The 20,994-nt window shown below is 39.4% G+C and overlaps 1 protein-coding gene across 1 annotated transcript in view; it reads left to right on the plus strand.

The window, feature by feature from the left end:
* Positions 1-20,994, plus strand: part of LOC149317506 (neural-cadherin-like) — a 78,358-nt gene that overhangs the window by 11,976 nt on the left and 45,388 nt on the right. Inside the window, exons 3-8 of the mRNA XM_089518381.1 lie at positions 10,152-10,346; positions 12,610-12,835; positions 13,961-14,165; positions 16,129-16,240; positions 19,085-19,334; positions 20,319-20,461. Coding sequence (XP_089374507.1) covers positions 10,152-10,346; positions 12,610-12,835; positions 13,961-14,165; positions 16,129-16,240; positions 19,085-19,334; positions 20,319-20,461 — 1,131 coding nt within the window. The remainder of the gene's footprint in view (positions 1-10,151; positions 10,347-12,609; positions 12,836-13,960; positions 14,166-16,128; positions 16,241-19,084; positions 19,335-20,318; positions 20,462-20,994) is intronic.

The raw sequence follows: 20,994 nt of genomic DNA on the forward strand, positions 1-20,994 counted from the left end.
TTTCCTTTAATCTTCTTTCTGCTTCTGCCGCTTTTTCTTCATTGTCAATTTTAAATCTTTTTTGGTTATAAAAGAAAGTTAATCCCTCGATTCTTTCCCATTTGTAGTTGATATCCATATTAGCCAATGTTTGTGTTAGTGATTTATATTTATTTCTTGCAATCAAAATCTGTGGGGGCAAATCTTTGAATATTTTAACTTCATTCCCCTCAATATATAGCTTCGTGTCGTAGTTTTTCTGTATTATTAAATCTCTAAATTTGGTCCGGACTAAACATACCACTACGTCACGTGGGATCTTCCTTTCTCGAGCTTGTACTGAATTCACTCTAAATGTTTTATCGATTTCCAGTTCCATTATACTCTCTGTTAGTCCCATATATTTTGCCAGATCCGGAAGGATTCTTTCAGTGAGATCCTCGTTATTTTTCTCTTGGATTCCTCTAATCTTAATGCATCTGTCGCGGTAACGAAGTTCATTGTTCAATTCTAGGTTTTGTTGTTGTTCTTGTTTATCTATAACTTTCCGGGATATAGATTCTAAGTCCTTAGTTCGTTCTTTTATTTCTTGTACTTCTTTTTGGGTGTTTTTAATTTCTGTTGTCATTTTCTCCATTTTTTTCCCATATATATCTAACTCCTTCTTAAAATCTTTTTTCATTTCAATTCTGACCTCTTTTATCTCCTCTCTTAGTTCTTGAATTGATTCTTTCAGGTCCTCTTTCATTTCCTGTCGGAGGTCTTTCATTTCCTGGCGCATTTTGCGTATTTCATCTAGTATATGCACTGTTGGGTCCGTTATTTTGATAGTACCTTCGAACGAGCCTCTTCTCTGTGCACTCTGGCCTATATTTTGTGTCTTCTTATTAGATGCCATTTTATCCACTTTCTCCACCTTCTTATTTAGTATCCAAAGAGGAAAGACAATGACATATATTTAACCACATAAGAAACCATACAAGACATAGAAGTTTAGGTAGCAGGTATTACACTTCTCAATCTTCTGCTTATCAAACCATTCTAATGCCTAAATTACTATTTTCAGGCAATTCCCCCTCTATTTAGTTCCGATCAATTCTCGTCAATTTGATACAGATCTCCTTAGAATAGGAACCCAATTACCTCTTCTAGCTTATCTAGTTTGTCTGTACCATTTATCTGAAACCCCTAGATATATATATATTATATACAGGACTTTTTCCTCAGTTCGACATATAGCCTGGTACAATGTATAGTATAAAGTAGTATAGTATAATATGATATAATGTTCTCAATATTGATTTACACCTAAATATTCAATTAACTGCAGTATCCACCTTAACTATAGTGTGCCATATGTAACATAAATATTCTTATATACAAAGAAACAAAATACAACCTTGTCTTCTTCAGTTTTTCCTGCTTTTTCTGCTTTCTCTCTTCTTGCTTGCGCACCTCTTGTTTCCATTCAAATCTGTATGATTCTATCTGTTTTTGTCACAGATTTTCAATATCCTATATTAAGAGGCAATCTTATCAGGTAATTAAATTTATATAACCTTATCTTATCTCTTATCTGGAAGAATAAATATATCCAATAGATATAAATACAAATGAAGATCAATGTCCTTATTTTCCTCTCATTCTAGTTTCAGACTCTAATAATTGCTCCAGAGTTCTCTGTTTCACATAATAGTCTATCCAAAATTGGGTGTCATTAGGCACCTTAAAGGCACAGTAAAGGTAAGCAAAATCTTTTTCCAGTGGTAAAGGATGTTGGGTCTTAGAGTTCCACAGCAAATGCACAGTAAAAACAAGCAGAATCCAGTGGTGGGGGATGTTAGGTCTTACAATTCCACAGTAAAGGCACAGTGAGAGCAAACAAAATCCTTTCCAGTGGTGAGGGATGTTGGGTCTTACAGTTCCACAGTAAAGGCACAGTGAGAGCAAACAAAATCTTTTCCAGTGGTAAGGGATGCTGGGTCTTAGAGTTCCACCTTACAGGCACAATGAAGGCAAACAGAGTCCTTTCCAGTGGTGAGGGATGTTGGGTCTCAGAGTTCCACCTTAAAGGCACAGTAAGGGCAAACAGAATCCTTTCCAGTTTTAAGGGATGTTGGGTCTTAGAGTTACACTTTAAAGGCAGAGTAAAGGCAAACAGAGTCTTTTCCAGTGGTGAGGGATGTTGGGTCTCAGAGTTCCACTTTAAAGGCACAGTGAGGGCAAACAGAGTCCTTTCCAGTTGTAAGGGATGTTGGGTCTTAGAGTTACACTTTAAAGGCACAGTGGAGGCAGATAGAGTCCTTTCCAGTGGTGAAGGATGTTGGGTCTCAGAGTTCCACCTTAAAGGCACAGTAAGGGCAAACAGAGTCTTTTCTAGTTTTAGGGGATGTTGGGTCTTAGAGTTAAAGGCACAGTAAAGGCAAACAGAGTCCTTTCCATTTGTAGGGGATATTGGGTCTTAGAGTTAAAGGCACAGTAAAAGCAAACAGAGTCCTTTCCAGTTGTAGGGGATGTTGGGTCTTAGAGTTAAAGGCACAGTAAAGGCAAACAGAGTCCTTTCCAGTTGTAGGGGATGTTGGGTCTTGGAATTAAAGGCACAGTAAAGGCAAACAGAGTCCTTTCCAGTTGTAGGGGATGTTGGGTCTTAGAGTTAAAGGCACAGTAAAGGCAAACAGAGTCCTTTCCAATTGTAGGGGATGTTGGGTCTTAGAGTTAAAGGCACAGTAAAGGCAAACAGAGTCCTTTCCAATTGTAGGAGATATTGGGTCTTAGAGTCAAAGGCACAGTAAAAGCAAACAGAGTCCTTTCCAGTTGTAGGGGATGTTGGGTCTTAGAGTTAAAGGCACAGTAAAGGCAAACAGAGTCCTTTCCAGTTGTAGGGGATGTTGGGTCTTGGAATTAAAGGCACAGTAAAGGCAAACAGAGTCCTTTCCAGTTGTAGGGGATGTTGGGTCTTAGAGTTAAAGGCACAGTAAAGGCAAACAGAGTCCTTTCCAATTGTAGGGGATGTTGGGTCTTAGAGTTAAAGGCACAGTAAAGGCAAACAGAGTCCTTTCCAATTGTAGGAGATATTGGGTCTTAGAGTCAAAGGCACAGTAAAAGCAAACAGAGTCCTTTCCAGTTGTAGGGGATGTTGGGTCTTAGAGTTAAAGGCACAGTAAAGGTAAACAGAGTCCTTTCCAGTTGTAGGGAATGTTGGGTCTTAGAGTTAAAGGCACAGTAAAGGCAAACAGAGTCCTTTCCAATTGTAGGGGATGTTGGGTCTTAGAGTTAAAGGCACAGTAAAGGCAAACAGAGTCCTTTCCAGTTGTAGGGGATGTTGGGTCTTGGAATTAAAGGCACAGTAAAGGCAAACAGAATCCTTTCCAGTTGTAGGGGATGTTGGGTCTTAGAGTTAAAGGCACAGTAAAGGCAAACAGAGTCCTTTCCAATTGTAGGGGATGTTGGGTCTTAGAGTTAAAGGCACAGTAAAGGCAAACAGAGTCCTTTCCGGTTGTAGGGGATGTTGGGTCTTGGAATTAAAGGCACAGTAAAGGCAAACAGAGTCCTTTCCAGTTGTAGGGGATGTTGGGTCTTAGAGTTAAAGGCACAGTAAAGGCAAACAGAGTTCTTTCCTTACTCAATTTCTGTAGCTCCGTTGTTGTTTCAGTTGTTGCCTCTCTCTCCTTCTCTTTTTCTCTTCTCTTCTCTCTGCTGCCCAGTAACCTTCACCTTTTTCCCCCCCCGAGATAGCCTTCACCTTTTCCTTCTCCTACCACCGCTCCTGGCTTCTTTCTCTCCCTGTTGTTTAGTTTCTTCTACTCTCTTTTCTCTCTCTCCCAAAGGAGACGCTACCTCCGTTTTAAAGTCTACTTAGAGTCCTGAGAGCTCAATATTTAGGGTGTCACTGCCCACGCTTCGATTGCAGCTGCAGCTGTGGCTGCTGATATCTGTTTTTAAAGACACAGTATCTTTGAATAGTGAAAAGTCCCACAGTTCTTGATTTTACCTCTTACTTCTCTTACTTCTTACCAAGAGTCTCAAACTTTAAGCTTTTTGTTGGAAACTCTTCTGGTAGAGTGGTAGCAAACCACCTTAAGTAAATCTTTCCCCAGCTTTATCTTTCTATTTATTGAGGCATTAGGGCGCCCATTGTTCTCACCGCGCTGAGAGACAGGGACGGGAGGCTTCAGCTCTTCGGTCCTTTGGGGCTTGAATTGTGTTAACATTATGAAGGTTACCGCTGTTTTAACTTGTGAAACCAATGGTACAATTGGTGTAGTGTTCTTTCATGTATCATTTTGAAAAAGAGCATTCTATTATGATTTTTACTGTGACCCTTTCAATCAAGCTGCTGCTTCCTGTGCCCAATAACGTATTGACAAGACAAATGCCTCAGGGTTAAAATCATTCCAGTGATCATGTAGGACAAGGTCATTGAGGCACTTCTTCTAGGGCAGCTGTTAAAAAATAAATGAAAATTTTAAATTGGTTAATGATCGCAAAATAAAGTGTGCTGGAAAATGCTTGTTTGAGTTCTGTAATTGCTTAATTTATCAAGATACTGTCAAATTGCCAGCCTGGTTTTACAAAACCCGGTGAAGAAGTTAAGAAAGAAACTATTTGCAAATGCCCTGTGAAAATCTGATTGATGAAGACCTGGAAAGGTTTTTTGGGGGGAGGGGACTTCCAAGTTTGACTCCATTTATATTTTGTGTAAATTATATATTACTAATGGTCCCTTTTAATGTTTGTTATAGATGATAAAGGTGAGAATCATAGAACCATAAGGTGGGGAAAAGCCTCACAGGCCACTGAGTTCAACTCCTGCCCAATGCAGGACCTCCATCAGCTTTCCCATTCTCTTGATTTTTTTTCTCACTAACAGCTTGATTCAAAATCCCCATGGGAATATAAATGGGGCAGGAGCATGCCCTTGAACTGGAGTACTACTGACATAGTCGAGGTATGAGCCACTTCAATAGCTACAGCTCATTAGACAAAGCAGCATGTTCCTAGATTAGGGTTATTGTGTTGCTCTGTGTATGGAGAGAATTTTGTTGTAAAGAACTGTGGGAATAAGAAGCCTGCTGTCGCTGTGCATGGGCAAGAAACAACACAGTCACTGAAGGCCAAGCCAGATGTGGGGGCTTGTGAAGTGATCCTGTATGCCTTTTTCAAAATTTAAGAATTTGTTTGAGCCAGGGATGTTAGCAGGGTGGCAGCTTAATTATTTTTCTTGCCTAGGCTTCCTGAACAAACACGCCTGTGTCTACCTCAACAGTGGTGTGAAGAATAAATATAACTATAATTTCACATGTTTGTTTCTTTCTTTGAGTGGAGAGAAGGTGGTCTGAAAATTAAATAAATAAGATGTACAAAATAAATAAATTTTGTTTAGATTTCACTCCACTGTGGAATTGCTCTGTGACTTGATAGCTATTATTTCCCCACCCTTGTGTGCCTTCAAGTTGTTTTAGCTTATGACAACTCATGGTTTTTGTGCGTTGTTTTTTGTGTGCAAGATTTGTTTAAAGGAGGGTTGTCATTGCCTCTCCCAGAGGCTGAGAGCATTTAACTTGCCCAAGGTCACCCAGCGGGTTTCATGGCTGAGCTGGGAATCGAACCCTGGTCTCCAGAATTGAAGTCCAATACTCAAACCTCTACACCATGCAGGCTCATGATAGCTGGTATAGTTTGTCCTTACTTTCCCTTTCTGCATCTCTCTTGTAGAGCTTTTGTGGTTAAAGAAAGTTCAGACTTGAAGGTCATCATGAATGTTTGGCAATGGGGATTTAATACTCCTCTCAGTGATTTGAACAATGCTGTCTGCATTTTATGTTTGTTTGAGAGTTTGTAGTTCTGTTATAACCCAGGCATTTCAAAATTATTTGGGAAACCGCACTCTCTGGGTTGCGCACTTTCTACCACCCACCCTTTCAGGCCTGGCAATGAGATCTCCAAATACCCTCTATATTAATGGGTAAAAGATCTGTGCCCCTCCCTGTCCCCAGGAGTCTAATTTATTATGTGGGAGAGCCAATTAGCAAAGGAAACAGACCATTACAAAACCCACTTCAAGCTTTGAATTAGTCTGAGTTTTTGAAAGACAGCAAAAACACCATCTCCTTTAATTCCCACCACTGCAGCTTCCCTGCTGGTCCTCATGGCTTTCCTATTCTTTTTGAGTAAATCTTCTCTTTGTTTGCTTTTCCTTGATCTTTCTGGGGCTCCTAGTGTCTGCCTTACTTGAGAAGTGAAGCTGTTCCTAAGCTGAATGTTGTACCCTGCTGCAGTTTGATGGAAATGGGAAGGGGATTTATGAGAGTGAGAATCCATCCTTATTTTTTTTAAAAAAATAAATACTATTATTGGCATGACAGCTCCATCAGCTTCTTTCTTTTACATCAAAAAGGGAAGCCAAGAAGAGCCAGAGATGCCAGCAGACTGGTCACCGACTGTCCTTAGTGTTCTGCGTTTTAAAAAAATAAAACATTTATTTACTTATTACATGCCCAGTAACTGAGTTTGTTGCTCTCCATCAATGAAATAATTAAAATCATAATTCCAGAAGATTTTTTTTTTAGAAAATCAGGATACACTTGGAGCAGAGATCAAAAAACAATACTAATTTGACAGCAGCCGCATCATATGGCTGATCCCACATCTTCCTAATCTAAAAGCTACCAACCTGTAAAACCTAACTGCCATCAGGGCTCTGTAGAGATCTCAGGGGAACAGATATAAAAAAACAAACAATGGGCCTAAACAGACAGGCCAAAATAAAGCTACTTCAAGTCACTTTGGAGGTATGCTGTTTAAATGACACATGCATCTTAAGAGGCCAGAAACTGCACCAAAGCTGCCCTGCAGTTCTTAGGGCTGGAGTGTGGCTTTGGTGTGGCTTCTGGCCTCTTAGGACGCATGCATCATTTAAACAGCACACCTCCAAAATGACCCGAAGCAGCTTTATTTTGGCCTGTCTGTTTGGGCCCAAAGACATCCATCAACCATCAAAAAAAAAAAAAAAAAAACACCAGCCTCTCCTGAAAGAGTGAGCCAGTGTGGTGTATTGGTTTTCAGTGTTGGTCTATGACTCTGGAGACCTGGGTTTGACCATGTAAATCCGCTGAGTGACTTTGAGCCAGCCACACTCTCTCAGCCTCAGAGGATGTCAGTGGCAAAAACCCCTCTGAAAAGACATGCCAGAAAACATGTGATAGAGTTGTCTTAGGATTTCCATAAGTTGAAACAAATGGAACAACTTGAAATCTTACAAGAACAGAAACTCCTAACAGGGCTCTTTGAAGAAGCTGTTGCCTACAAGGAGGATATCACTGATTAAAAAAGCCCTGCTTCTCAGCTTCAGTTTGTGTGTTCATTGTCAGGGATGATGGGAGTTGTAGCTCTTCACCTCTGGCTCTAACTCACCACCTTGTTATGCAGCAGAGCTGACCAGCTTTGGTCAGTGGTTAATGCTTTTCTTCAAAGCAGCAGAGTTTCAGAGAATAGGCTGAAGACCCTGACAAACTCTCCAAGCCTTCTCACTCTTCTTCCTCAGATGTCTCCAAAACTTCTCCAGGATTCTGCTGACTCTTGTATCTTCACTCAAGACACCAGACAACTCAGTAGTCTTATATAAAAGATCTACTTTATTCTACTATATACAAATACTATATGCCCTACAAAATCACAATCTCCAATACTCCACAATATCTCCATACGACTCCAACTACCCAACAAAAAACATTGGCAAACATTGCAATTATTATAGCCATTGTTAATCACCACCCACTAGTCAGTTTCCACCCAGTGGGTGTGTACATTCTTTTTGATTGGTTCACATAGTTCAACCCACACTTAAGACCAACCCAAGTATTTCATCATTTTACCTTGTACACTTAATGAATCTCAGGTGTTTCCAATTGTACATTCTATAATTCTGTCCTTGACTTTCAAGACTTCTAAATTACATCAGCTTTTTCACCTGTGTAGCTTCTTAATTGCTCTTGCTTAGTCATTGTGACTTTCACATACATATTTTATTTCTATTACTGTATGTCCCATGTTGCATTTTCCTTAACATTCATTACGACTGTTGATTTTTCGACCCATGTAAGAAGGCAGTTTAGAAAATTTACCAGTATGTAAAAGCTGTTCTTTACATTCATTTTTTCATTTCTTATTTTAAGATGAAGTAACTCTAAAAAGACTAAGGTTGCTTCACAAGCTATACATTTGTCCTTCTAAAATGTAAATTTGAATGCATCTACTCTGATTTAAGCAGACAATATGATTTCTACCAGTGTAACTTTTATGCTGAAGAATCAGGCTGGCTTTGTGACTCTGAGATTGCATTGTGTTTGTGTGTGAGAGAGATTGATTAGTATTGACAAATACCCTGGCAGTAACATCAAACTGTTTGTGTCAATGGAACAAAACAACACATGACAATATTGATTCTGGATTTTGCATGCCTGGTTGTATGTGTGTTTTGATTTGGTTTTTTTAATCAGACAGGAGGCAGCATTGAAAATCTACAGTAGCTGATGGAGTTTCTACTAAGGAACATGCAGTTCTGTGTGTCTCATATCATGGAGATTTTCCTTTTTCAGCTGTCACCTGCCAGCTTTGTTCTGACTTGGATCTGCATCAGATTATGCACTTCTTTTCCTTTTCTTTCTTTTCTTTTCTGCATGCAGAGATTTGTGCTCATGTTTTCCAAGCACATATTTTGAAGATACTGTATATACTTTTTATGTCTATATATCTGAAATGTTCACTTTAACATTCTCCAGTTTTCAAAGCATTTCCCCAAAGGTATGTTTTTCAAATTAATTTTCAGGTGGTTTTTAATGTAATCTCATTGGAAGCTTGGAAGCATGCAGATTCCTGACGGCAAATTCCTTTGAATTTGATCCAAGAGTTGCAAATTCTGTAATCTTGCATTAAAAAGTGAACTTAATACATTTTCCACCCATCCACTTTACTTAGCCCTCTTTTTAGTTTCTTTCTTTTTCTGGTGTGTGTGTGAGTGTTTGCACACACACACAAATGCACACACATTCTTCTCTTGTCACATGAGAGCAATATAGCTACACCTGTCAACTTGCAATGAGAGCAATGGATATATACTTCTACTCCCAGCTTCTGCTAACCTAGCAGTTCAAAAGCATGTAAAAGTGCAAGAAGATAAATAGATACCATTTCAGTGGAAGGTAAAACATGACCACCAGAGTCATCTTCAGTCAATGTTGGCTGTTTGGCTTGCTAACAGAGATGAGCACCACCCCCTACAGTCAGTTATGAACTGACATTCATGTCAAGGGGAAATCTTTACCTTTTAAAATCACCCACTGCATTGCAAACCTGGAATCCTGCTTAGCACATTAGGTGTGGCTGGTGGAGAAAATATCAAGACCTGGTGCAGAGGGGTCAGGGTTGGAGAGAGCTGCATGTGATATCTTGCTGTGATATAACATTGTTGTGGTACATTTGCATCATCTGCAAGACTGACCCATCCACACTGTTACCATATATTCTTTTTCACCCACACTTACACAAACCCTGCAAAAGCTTTATATTTATTATAAATGGGTGCATCTGCAAAAGATATTTGTAACTGATGGAAGATTAGATGTCTTGTTTATAGCATGAACTTTTGGAGTAACTTAAAACAAAGTGTGAAAGCTGTCTATACTTACTGGTTCTCTGCAAACTCGTAAATCTTATGAAGTACACATGCACTGCAGGCGTGATATTAAGCTTCTAGATCTCAGTTAGTTATGTGTAGAGATACAGAGTTCTGAACTGCATGCAATAAACAAACAAAAACAATGTGGATATATTTTCAAACTACTTTTTGAAAAGTCTTTTTTAGTTGCATTTTGGAGCACAATCCATAAGAAAATTGGTATCTTGATTGAAAGATGCATCAACATAAACTGAGGCTGGCTGTGATGTGTGACCATTAGTCGCTATGAATAACTGACCCTGTGGTCTAAATCCTGTTGTGAGACCTGACTAAAGAAAACTCAGAAGCTCGACAGACCACCCCTTTCTTAGCCAAAATCTTTTTCAAGCTCTGGTTGGAAAGTTAAAATTCCATTAGAGATTCTCAGTTTCTTGATTTTTCCAAAGTTAAGTCAATCTCTTTAAAGTCCATTTAACATTTTTTGTGTATGTTACAGAGAGTGACTGGTACATGTGTCGCGTGGTGGTCATTGCTGTTGAAGAGGAACCCATCTCTTGGGGAATGTATCCATACCCCTATTTGGCACGTGTTGATCCTGAAGCTCGAGCGGGCACTTTGGTCTATCAACTTGTTGCCCATTATAGCAATAATGAAAATTCCACTGCTGGGATATCATATGCCCTGATTGCAGGTAAGCAAATGCTTTCTTCTGCCTAAAGCATATTATGCCTGTTAACTTTGAAAAGTATTGCTGGGAGTTTATTTTAAAGGTCTTTGAAAATGTAATATGTGTATGTGTGTGTGTGTGTGTGTGTGTGTGTGTGAGAGAGAGAGAGAGAGAGAGAGAGAATGAACATTTTCAGGCTTGTTTGGTTGAATCCAACTTGGGGGTTGTTCTCACTAGGTGAAACCCCGCGTTCTGAATCGAATCCAAGGAGTGGTGTTCCTATTAGGATCCGATTTAAACCTAGAACGGTTCTAGAGCAACCCGCAATCGTCCCCACTACAAATCGAATTGTAGAGCGGAATAAAATTTTGAATCGAGTTTTCCTCATTTAACGCGTGTTAAAAAAACACTAGGGTCCGACCTACGTTTTTCCATTGATTCGATTTAGGAACCGGAGCATTTAAATAGGAACGACAGCCTTTGAAATTGCGTTAGATGAATGGGAGGAGTGGAGTGCGATGGGGCTGTCCTTGGGGGAGTTGCCCTTTCTGTCCCCATCTGTCTGGCTGTCGCCATTTTTGCTTCCCTCACCCCTTTGTCCGCTGTGGTCTTTCAATAAGAGATAAGGATTATTTTTATTTTTTATTTTAATGGTTTACAGGCGCTTAATCTCTTCAGCGCTTTAAACACCTGAAGTCCCGGCTGCTCAAGGCTTCCCCCGGTGGATTGCAACCTCCCCTCTGTGTGGGGAGAGCCCATTTCTAACGGAGGAGAGGCAGGGAAGGGATGGCTCCTCGCGAGGAGACATCTGATCTCGCCCAGGCAGGGAAGGGCTCTAATCAATGGGGGGGGGGGGAAATAGAGCCTTTCTCTCTCCCTTTCTCAAATGGAATCTGCCTTCTCCTCCAACCCTGGAAAGAAAATCTTTGGGAAGAGTGCTCCCTCCCTGCTTTTCCAGCAGCCTCCTTCATTGATCTCTGGGCTCTCTGAAGGGATTCTCCCATAGTTCCTCTGGAAAGAGCTTCGCTTTGCCAGAAGCCTCTCCCATTGATCTCTGTGCTCTCTGAAGGGATTCTCCCTGGCTGTCTTGGGAGACAGGATGCTGCCCTCCAAAACCTATCCCATAGTTCCTCTGGAAAGAGCTTCGCTTTGCCAGAAGCCTCTCCCATTGATCTCTGTGCTCTCTGAAGGGATTCTCCCTGGCTGTCTTGGGAGACAGGATGCTGCCCTCCAAAACCTATCCCATAGTTCCTCTGGAAAGAGCTTCGCTTTGCCAGAAGCCTCTCCCATTGATCTCTGTGCTCTCTGAAGGGATTCTCCCTGGCTGTCAATGAAATGGAAACGATGCCAAAAGATAAATCGCTTCCAAATATTCCGGATTAACGTTACGTCATTCTGACGTACTATTGATTGACAGCTCCAAATAAGGTATGGAGGAGAAGAATCGCTTTATTTAAACACCGATTTCATGCCAAGTAGGAACGCTTGCAGGTAAAAACTTCGATTTAAATAACCAGATGGGAACGATGAACAAAGCGATTCGGATAGCGGGATAAGAACAGTGTTATTTTGAATCGATTTTATTAAAAACGTTGTATTTTAAATTGTTTCAAATCTTAAGTGGGAACAACCCCTTGGTTGGTTGAATCTATGGGTATGAAGGGCCAGCTGTAATGGGAAAGACCTTTTTGAACTGCAGCTTCTAGTGTGGGGGCTTCTGGGAGTTGTAGTCAAAGAAAGCAACTTTTTCAACCTATTGTAATAGACTTCAGGAATGTAAATTCAGATATCTGTCAATAATCTATATGTTATGTTTAATGCATAGGCCTGAATCCTATTGGGTAGTTCCAGGTAGAGAAAACCTATTGAATACATTGTTAAGCAATAAGACATAGGTAAAAATCTATGGGTCCATAGTACTTTAGACTACCAATAGGGTTCAGGTTATAGTGTGGAGTTTAGGATCTCTTTTTAATGTCCAGATGGTGCAGAAAATCCACCATCCCTGTTTTCTATGGTCCTCCAGATGATGTTGGACTACACTATCATCAATCCTAAAGCCTAGCAAATGGAGATGGATTATGGGAACTGCAGTCCAGCGACATCTAGGTGGATGCATGTTCCCCATCTCTGCCCTATATTGTCTACTACAGTGTGAAAAATAAATAAATGATTAAATAAATGATAATAAAATGACAATGTGAAGGAAATTAGGTAGATAAAAGGTGACGATAAAAATTTGTACATAATTTGTGTTTTCTTCTTTGATAATCTTTTCACTGACTAGGTGGTGAAGAACGTTTTGATATAGATACAGATGCAGGTGTCATATTGACCACTGGCTTGCCTTTAACTTTGAACCAGGAGTATGTGGTCACTGTGTTGGCCATTGATGAATATGGTAGCAAAAGTCCCTATGCTTTCATCTCCATCCTGGCTGGTTCCAGGCCTCCTCAGTTCACTAACATGTCCTACAGTGTGTTCATCCCAGAAAATACTCCAGCCGATGAAAGGTAAGTGGTGTCACTGAAAGGGATGAGGGAACCAATGTCCAGCACTCTAAAAGATTGTCCAAAGAAAGCATGCATTCTAGGAGCAGAATATATTTTCAGTTTATATGTTAGTCTTGCACTTGTTAACCAAAAAGGTGGGGGGACTTGGAATCCCTACCGACAATAACAGCATCACATTGATATTTGGGAGAAAATTATTAGCTCAAAAGGAGGCCGGTAAGTGGTTGGGTAATTTAAGGGATCTTTCCACATGTGTATATTAGTACTAACTGCAGAGAGACTCAGGTTGCAGTAAATAAGAGTGTTTAATTTAGACATGTGCAAAAGTGCATGTAAACATACAATCTTCACCTTATCTTCACCTAAACAGTGACTGGGTTGAAGACTTAATTCAAGAGTTACTTTTAAATCTAAAAATAGTCATATAAATGACAAGCAAAGATGAAGAATCTGTAAAAAGACACTTGCAGAACTTGGATAGGTATTTTTTGGACCCCAACTCCCAGAAGTTTCTATTCAGCATAGCTGCTGGCTGGTGTATTCTGGGAGTAGTGGTGCAATAAGTAATTTTTACAAGCTTTGGAAGTTACAAGTGTAGTTCATTGAAAAGGTAACTTAGACCCAGTATAGATGGGCAGGAAGGGGTGGGGAGACACCGCCCCTTTCTGCCCTGGATGAAGGCCACAGCAGACAAATGCTAAAAAGAACCTGCTCCTGGTGCTGTTTGGACGCTACTGTGTGCGGACGTCATCGTTGCACGCCCCAAATGGATGGGGGTGAGCGATTATAGCACCCGGGCAGCATGGGGAGGGTTGTGAGCTTGGGGACGCTCAGCCCTCACCCTGCCCCAGACCGGCGTTTTTCACCTATCTGTACCGGGACTTAGTTTGCATCTTCCATCTCTTGGAAAAAAAGGAAGAAAATCAATTATGGAATATTTTATTTTAGCATGATTCAGGAAAAATATGGACTAAAATAGTTTTTTCCTAACTTTTCTGTGGTCTTATTTATTTATTTATTTATTTATTTATTTATTTATTTATATAGCGCTGTAGATTTGCACATCTGTATTCCGACCCCAAAATAACAAATTGATTTATGGGTTTTTTTTTTTTTCCTTCTTAGAGTGGCTGTCATTGAAGCAGTTTCTTTCCAGAGTCAGCCTATCTCTTATATGCTGCTGATGAATCCCAGTGGCCTGTTCAGCATGGACCAAGAGACCGGCGAGCTCAGTTTAACTCATATGGTGGATTTCGAGAGCGAGCATCACCTTTACCATTTTTTAGTGAAGGCTATGGAAACAGGAAGTTTGCTCAGCAGTGTAACTGAGGTAGAATCAGTTTTTAAACACGCAGTTATCATTTGCTGCAATATATTAACAGTTCACATATTAAGATGGTTGAATGGATCTTTTTTAAAAGCTAGCCCAGTAGGCTTTGTTGACAGCCAAACATTAAAAAAAACACAACAGTTGAAATAACAATAAAAAGTAGAACGTTCCTTTTCATGGCACTGCAAAGTCCTGTTGCTTGTGATATTCCCCTTAGGATTAAACCACACACTGGCTGAAATCTATATTGGTGACCCATAGTCTAAATAACTAGCAGCAGAGTTAGTTCTATTTCCATTTTGCACTTCCTATATTGGATAGCAACATAGGCACAACAATTCAAGAAGGATATGGACAATCTGGAATGTATTCAGAGGAGGGTGACCAAACTGGTAAAAGGTCTGGAGAACATGCCCTATGAGGAGCTGCTGAGGGAGCTGGGTATATTTAGCCTGGAGAAGAGGCTATTAAGAGGTGATATGATAGCCCTGTTTAAATATTTGAAGGGATGTCATATTGAGGATGGCACAATCTTGGTTTCTGTTGCTCCAGAGACTAGGACACAGAGCAATGGATTCAAACTATAGGGAAAGAGATTCCACCTAAGAGCTATTCAAGAGCTATTCATATGCTGCCTCAGAATGGTAGAGTCTCCTTCTTTGGAGGTTTTTAAATAGGCTGGATCATGGCCACCTGTCGGGAATGCTTTAATTGTGGGTTAGACTGCATGGCCCTTGGGGTCTCTTTCAACTCTATGATTTCCATGAATCTATGGCACAAGAAATGTGAATGAAAATACAATATGCATGACTCAACTAGTAGCATAATGCACCTTTGCACACTGAATGTCAGTGTGCAGCAGCATGTGCAGTGTCTCTGCATGTGGAACTCTACATCTGCCAGCTTAATATGACTGTTGCTCATTGCTCACCAAAAAATCAAAACCAAAGCAAGCAAAACAAAACAAAACCATTCATGCATATTGCCTGCATGTGACACTAACAGGACACTAGCCATTGTGTTAAATCTGTAGCATGCAGCTGAACTTTACTTTCTTGTTTTAAAAAAATTGAAGTCATATTATAGGTGCCAGATCCAGATAGAGCCCCACTAGATCTAAGCAGGAGCTTAGATTTTTCCATCAGTTTTGTGGAGTTTAGATTTGTTCCTGTCTTCCACACACACCAATGCAACATTTCCCTGTTTTAGTGGCAATAGAATTTAGATCAGGAGAGGCAGCTAGGGAGCAATCTTAGTACTACCGGAATAAGGACCGCACTTTTGCAGACCCAAAAGTCCCTGGAAGTTTTCTAAAGTACCCTGGGACCTCCCCCATCACATTTATGCTGTATGTTATTTTAATGTTGTAAACCGCCTGGATTGGTTCGCCACAGGGCGGTATATAAATAAAATTTTATATTATTATTATTATTATTATTATTATTATTATTATTATTATTATTATATTTCCCCAAAAATATTGGTGTGATTTTTTGGCTGTTTTCAGCTCCAAATCCATGGCCAGAATACCCTCAACTCCTTTTGTTCCAGGCAGTTTTTGGGCTGAAAGTGGAGAGTGGTAATGACATGACATCACATCCAGTGCCCCAGGATGCTGGATCTGCTTCTGTCTGCTAGAGTCTGCATCTTAAATCTGCCACAAAAAACAATTCAACAAACTCACAACAAAGTCTCTTCTATCACCTTTTATTGTTTTTTACTTGCAATGTGCTTAAATCTGAAATAAAATGTAATTATCTAATTATTATAGTGTTTATTTGTTGGCATTCTTTTCTAAGCCAGAAAGGTGAGATATAGATATTCCAATACTGTATATAAAATAATCCAATTTCTCTTTTAATAGGAACATGCCATGTGTTCATGTTCTTGATATCAGTCATGGCTCTCATTTCATTTTTGTTACAGTACTGATAACATTATTTTCTTCTCCTGCCCCATGCAGGTTATAGTTCATATCACAGATGAAAATGACTGCTCTCCAGAATTTCAGCAATCCATTTATAGTCGGGAAAGTATTCTAGAATCAATTCCTATAGGGACATCTTTATTGCAAGGTAAGTAAAAGAAATCCCCTGTTTGGTTTTTTCTGTTCTTGAGAAGTTTCCAGTCTGTTTCATGGTGCCTGTTCATGAGTGATGTAGGTTGTAGTTGGTAGATTGTAGCCATTGTGGGAAACCGTAGTTTATACAAGGGCTGGCTGGGAAATTCTGTGAGTGGTAGTAAAAATAAAATCCCTTTTTGGGACTTCAATCCAAATTTTCGTATGACCTTACCCAGCCATGTTCTCTTCCAGCATATTGTATACTGCAAGTAAGGGATTCAAACATACCCATTCACTACTCCATACCACCATTTTCTGTTTCCCCCCTTTTTATGGAGAACACACTCAATTTTCCTTGATATATATTTTTTAGTGTTTATGTATTAAAGCTTCAACTATGGGGCAATATGCAAATGTAATAAAAATCTCATTAAGCAAGTCTCTGCTTAAGGAGAGAGCCAGTCAAACACTAAAAACAACTACCTTATTTGGGATGTTTCTGCTGGACTACCAGGCTAAGAGACCCTCGGCCAATTGAGTTTACTCTTAGTATGTACAGTGCCTTTGGTTTTCTATGTTCCTTTCCCTCTTCCTAATAAATTATATTTAAGAAATGCTTTCAGTTTAGGCTGTCAGAAGTAAGGTTGGGAGCTTCTAGTTCTTGTTCTGCAAATCATAATCCATTATTTGGCAAGATTTCATTTTGGAAGTTAGATTATTTCACATACATGTTCATTCTTGATTTTTTTTTCTTCTTCTATTAACTAAATTTTAGATATGTGTTGTGTTGGAAGATTTTTGCATTGTCTTCCCCTCCTTAAATAGATAGGGATTTCCTGCATACAAACTCCCCCCCCCCCCCCACACACACACACTCTCTTTCTCTCTCACGCATTCAAACTAACCATGTGATTTAGGTCACTCCTCCTTTGAGACTAACACATTCTCTCTCAAAGATTTTCTTGTGACCTATTGCGTCCTCCGTCTTCCTCCTCCATCAACTTTCTTTGGAAAGATGGTGAGAGGAATATTTCTTCTTAACATGAACTATTCACTAGCTAGATTAGGATATAGCCTCTATGTATATATAGATTAAAGGCATTAGTAAACTTTTGTTTGAGGTACAAGCTACTTAGGTTGTTTTTGGAGTTAGTCTTAGTTCTTAGGGAAGCATAGTTAGATAAAGGCACATTTCTGCTACTCTGCTAATTTAAAGCTAGACCCTAACAGGCTTGGCTTTGATATTTTTGATATTTGAATATTTTTGTTTCCTTGACAAGGGCTGAAGCTTAAACTTAAATTGCCCTCCATTTTTGTTGGTTGCTCTCAATACTTTTAATGAATGACTGTTATTTGGTGACCATACACATACTTAATTACATCACACATTTTAAAAGAACAAATATTTAATTCCAAGATTAACACACAGAGAGAGCTTCAGAACCTGTTTTCACAACATGTTTACATGCTGTGAAGCATCTTCCTTTTTTGTTACAAGCTGTGCATAGAATAGTTAACAAGATCAACTCTTTTTCTTAAGACTCGTTCGGATCTGTAGTGCAAATATCACCCCTTCACTAGGTTGCATTTGAAAGGCACATAACAGGTTGTGTATAAAAGCAATCTGAACAAACAGAGAATGGCATTAAGGGGTCAGAGCTACTATCAAAGGGACATGGGTGGTCTCAGTTACTTAAATAGGGCTTCGTTTTCACTTTCATTTGTGATAAGTTTAAAGATTTACAAAAGGATTGATTAAATGAAGGATGACACGGCCCCGAGTTTGCAAGATTTAAGCAGGATTGTTGATGACCAAGGTTTATGTAGGTATCTCATTTATAGCATTGCTGTACAGTATATCAATTTGACTGGAGGGGACATTACAAAAAGAAAAATGTAAAGATTATTTTTGTATTTTTGAAAGTGTCCAGAGATCTTCATTTAGTTGACAGTATACAAATGTCAAAAATAAGTAAACATTAAATTATGAGCATACTGCTATTTCTGGGGGAAGGGCAGTTTGTTTGGTTTTTTAAAAAAAACAACTAATTGCACCATGAGAATACAATTGAGGACTGGTGCATTAGACTTTTAAATCCTTCGAGTATTTGTGGAAAAATTTTAAAGCAATGATATATCCATAGTATTGGTAGACGTTCTTGTATTTTAGCTTCTTCTGATACTTTGAATTGGTTACCTTATTATGTTGTTGATTTTAATTTTTATGGATATTGTTGTTTTTGTACATTGCCCTGAGATATGTTAGCTACTAAATGACAAAAGCCAAAAATAAATAAAAATAGATATTATTTCCAAAAGTGGCCCTAGCGACATCACATGCACTGTCACCCATGACTGTAGTTTCTTTTTAGCTATCTTTTCTTCCATTCTGTTACTTGGAAGTTGTAAGATTACTGTTAAGAAGTATTTGTATATCCTGATCAGAGCTTGAGAAAGTTATATTTTTGGACTGTAACTCCCAGAACCCACCAACAGCAGGATTCTGGGAACTATAGTTCTAGAAGAAGGCTTTTCTCCACATTCTGCTCTGGACAGTTCTCTGTTAATTACTGAAAACTATATTTAATCAGAGTTAACCACTCTTGTATGCCAGTGCTGCTCAAACAGGTAGTTCCCTGAGCCATCTGCTGCCAGTGTTTGGAGAGTTTCCAGGAATGAAAAAAATAAGTATCACTAATGGGCACGAAAAGGGTACCCATTCCTGGCACACTGAGGAAAATTTTTGTTAGTCCTTGATTTCAGATAGCTTAAGAAACACTGTTGTATGCAATACTGTGTAATAACTCATTCTCTCTCTCCTCATGGCTTTATTCTTCCCCAACATTCCTGGCTTTAGTTCTTGCAACAGACTGTGACTCTGGCTCCAACTCCGAGATTGTCTATTTCATTCAGAGTCCCGATTTTTCCATCACGCCAGAGGGTGTCATCAATTCCAACCAGCGACTGAACTTTGAGCGATCAAACCACATGTATGAGTTTGTGGTGATCGCCATCGACAAGGGGCACCCTCCTCGGACAGGGACTGCCTCAGTGCGCATTCGCATGGCAAACGTGAATGACGAAGCCCCAGTGTTCTCCCAATCTGTGTAAGCAGAATGTTTGTCTTTTGAAGCGCTCTCTTCTCCATTGGCTGTACTAGGGTTTCTCAGCCAGGGTTCACTATAATCCTAGAAGTGCCTTGGAGAGGTTGCTAGGAGTTCCATGAGAGATCATGATTGGGAGGGGGGGAATCTGAACTGTAGATATAATCATTTTTATTTGAGAATTCATGAGACCTAAAATTATTTCAAGGGTTCCTCCAAAGTAAAAAGGTTGAGAAAGGCTGTTTAAAAACCTCAAAGGAGGTTCCACTACTCCCCAAGGTAGCATATTCTACTGTACTCTTACCATCAGGAAGTTCTTCTAATGTTTAGAGGCAGAATCTTTTTTTCCTGCTGAGGAGGATGCAGTCCCAAGGGAAAATCATATCAAATTCATATTAGAAACAGAGGAAGCTGCATTCTACTAGATAAGCCTGTTTATCAATTTAGCTCAGTACTTTCTGTTCTAATTGGCAATGGCTCCCAATTGTCAGGCAGTATTCTTTCGCTCAGCAACAGCTGGTGGTCTTCATGTCAATGGGATGGTGAATCTGCTTTGAGTTTTAGCCTGAACTTTAAAAAAGCAAATCAAGGTGCTATACCCATTTGGGGCATAGGGTTCAGCCCATTGGATAGTTCCTTTTGAAATTCAGAGTAAAACCCAGAGTAGAAACATGGAGGTCCCCAGCTGCCACAGCTTTACCTTTGTTCTCTACTTGATCCTTTTAATGGAAGATGGGGTATGTTTAATCTTATACTGTTTAATCTTGTTTTAAGGGGAGGTACTATGTATATATGGTTGTATTTTAATTTGTTGTATGCCACTTTGATTGCCTGGCAAAAAGCGGGAAAGAAATACATTTTTTATTTTTTTTTTATTTTATTTACTAGTATTTGTTTTATTAAATTTTTTAGAGGTGTAGGTCTATATAGGATGTTGTTGACTAAATTTATAATTAGGGTTTCATCTTTTTTTCCTCTTTGTATCAGTTACAAAACTTTCCTCTCAGAAGATGCAGGTCCTGGTACATTAGTAGCCACTATCCATGCAAAAGATCCTGATGGAGATGGAGTGTTGTACTTAATTACTGGTGGTAATGAAGAAGGCAATTTTGAACTGGATAGCCATAAAGGTGAGCAAATGCTACTTGTGTGATCTCATTCTCTGAACAAATCTATGGAGTGGACTCACTTGTAGTAGTGTGTACTGTTCTGTCACCACATCTCAAAGATGCTGCAGAGCAAAAGGTAACCAAAATGATCAAAGTGCTGAAATAACACCTCAGTGGAGAAAGGATATGTTTATTTAGTTTATTTAAATGTTTCTATCATGTCCTCTATCAAAAGATTTCTGGGTGGTGTGTAATAAAATCAATTTGACTAATTTACATAGTGTAAAAATAAAATGATCTTTAAAGGCTAAAAACATTAAACAATTTAGCAAGTTTAAAAAAACCCTAGACAACTGGTTTAATAAGTTAAAATGACTTAAAATCATGTGTATGTGAGGGTCTCTGTAACGCCAACTGGGCCCCCAAAGCCACGTTTTCATGGTGCTGGGATGATGGCAACGTCATCACGAGCCAGGTCACCAAGAAGGTACTATTCTATAGGTGTGATGCCACAGCAGAGAGAAGGCCTTCTCCTGCATTCCTCCATGGTGTAA

The sequence above is a fragment of the Sceloporus occidentalis genome, unplaced genomic scaffold (assembly GCF_023333645.1).
Source record: "Sceloporus occidentalis isolate IW3139 unplaced genomic scaffold, rSceOcc1.0.p SCAF_3, whole genome shotgun sequence".
NCBI lineage: Eukaryota > Metazoa > Chordata > Lepidosauria > Squamata > Phrynosomatidae > Sceloporus > Sceloporus occidentalis.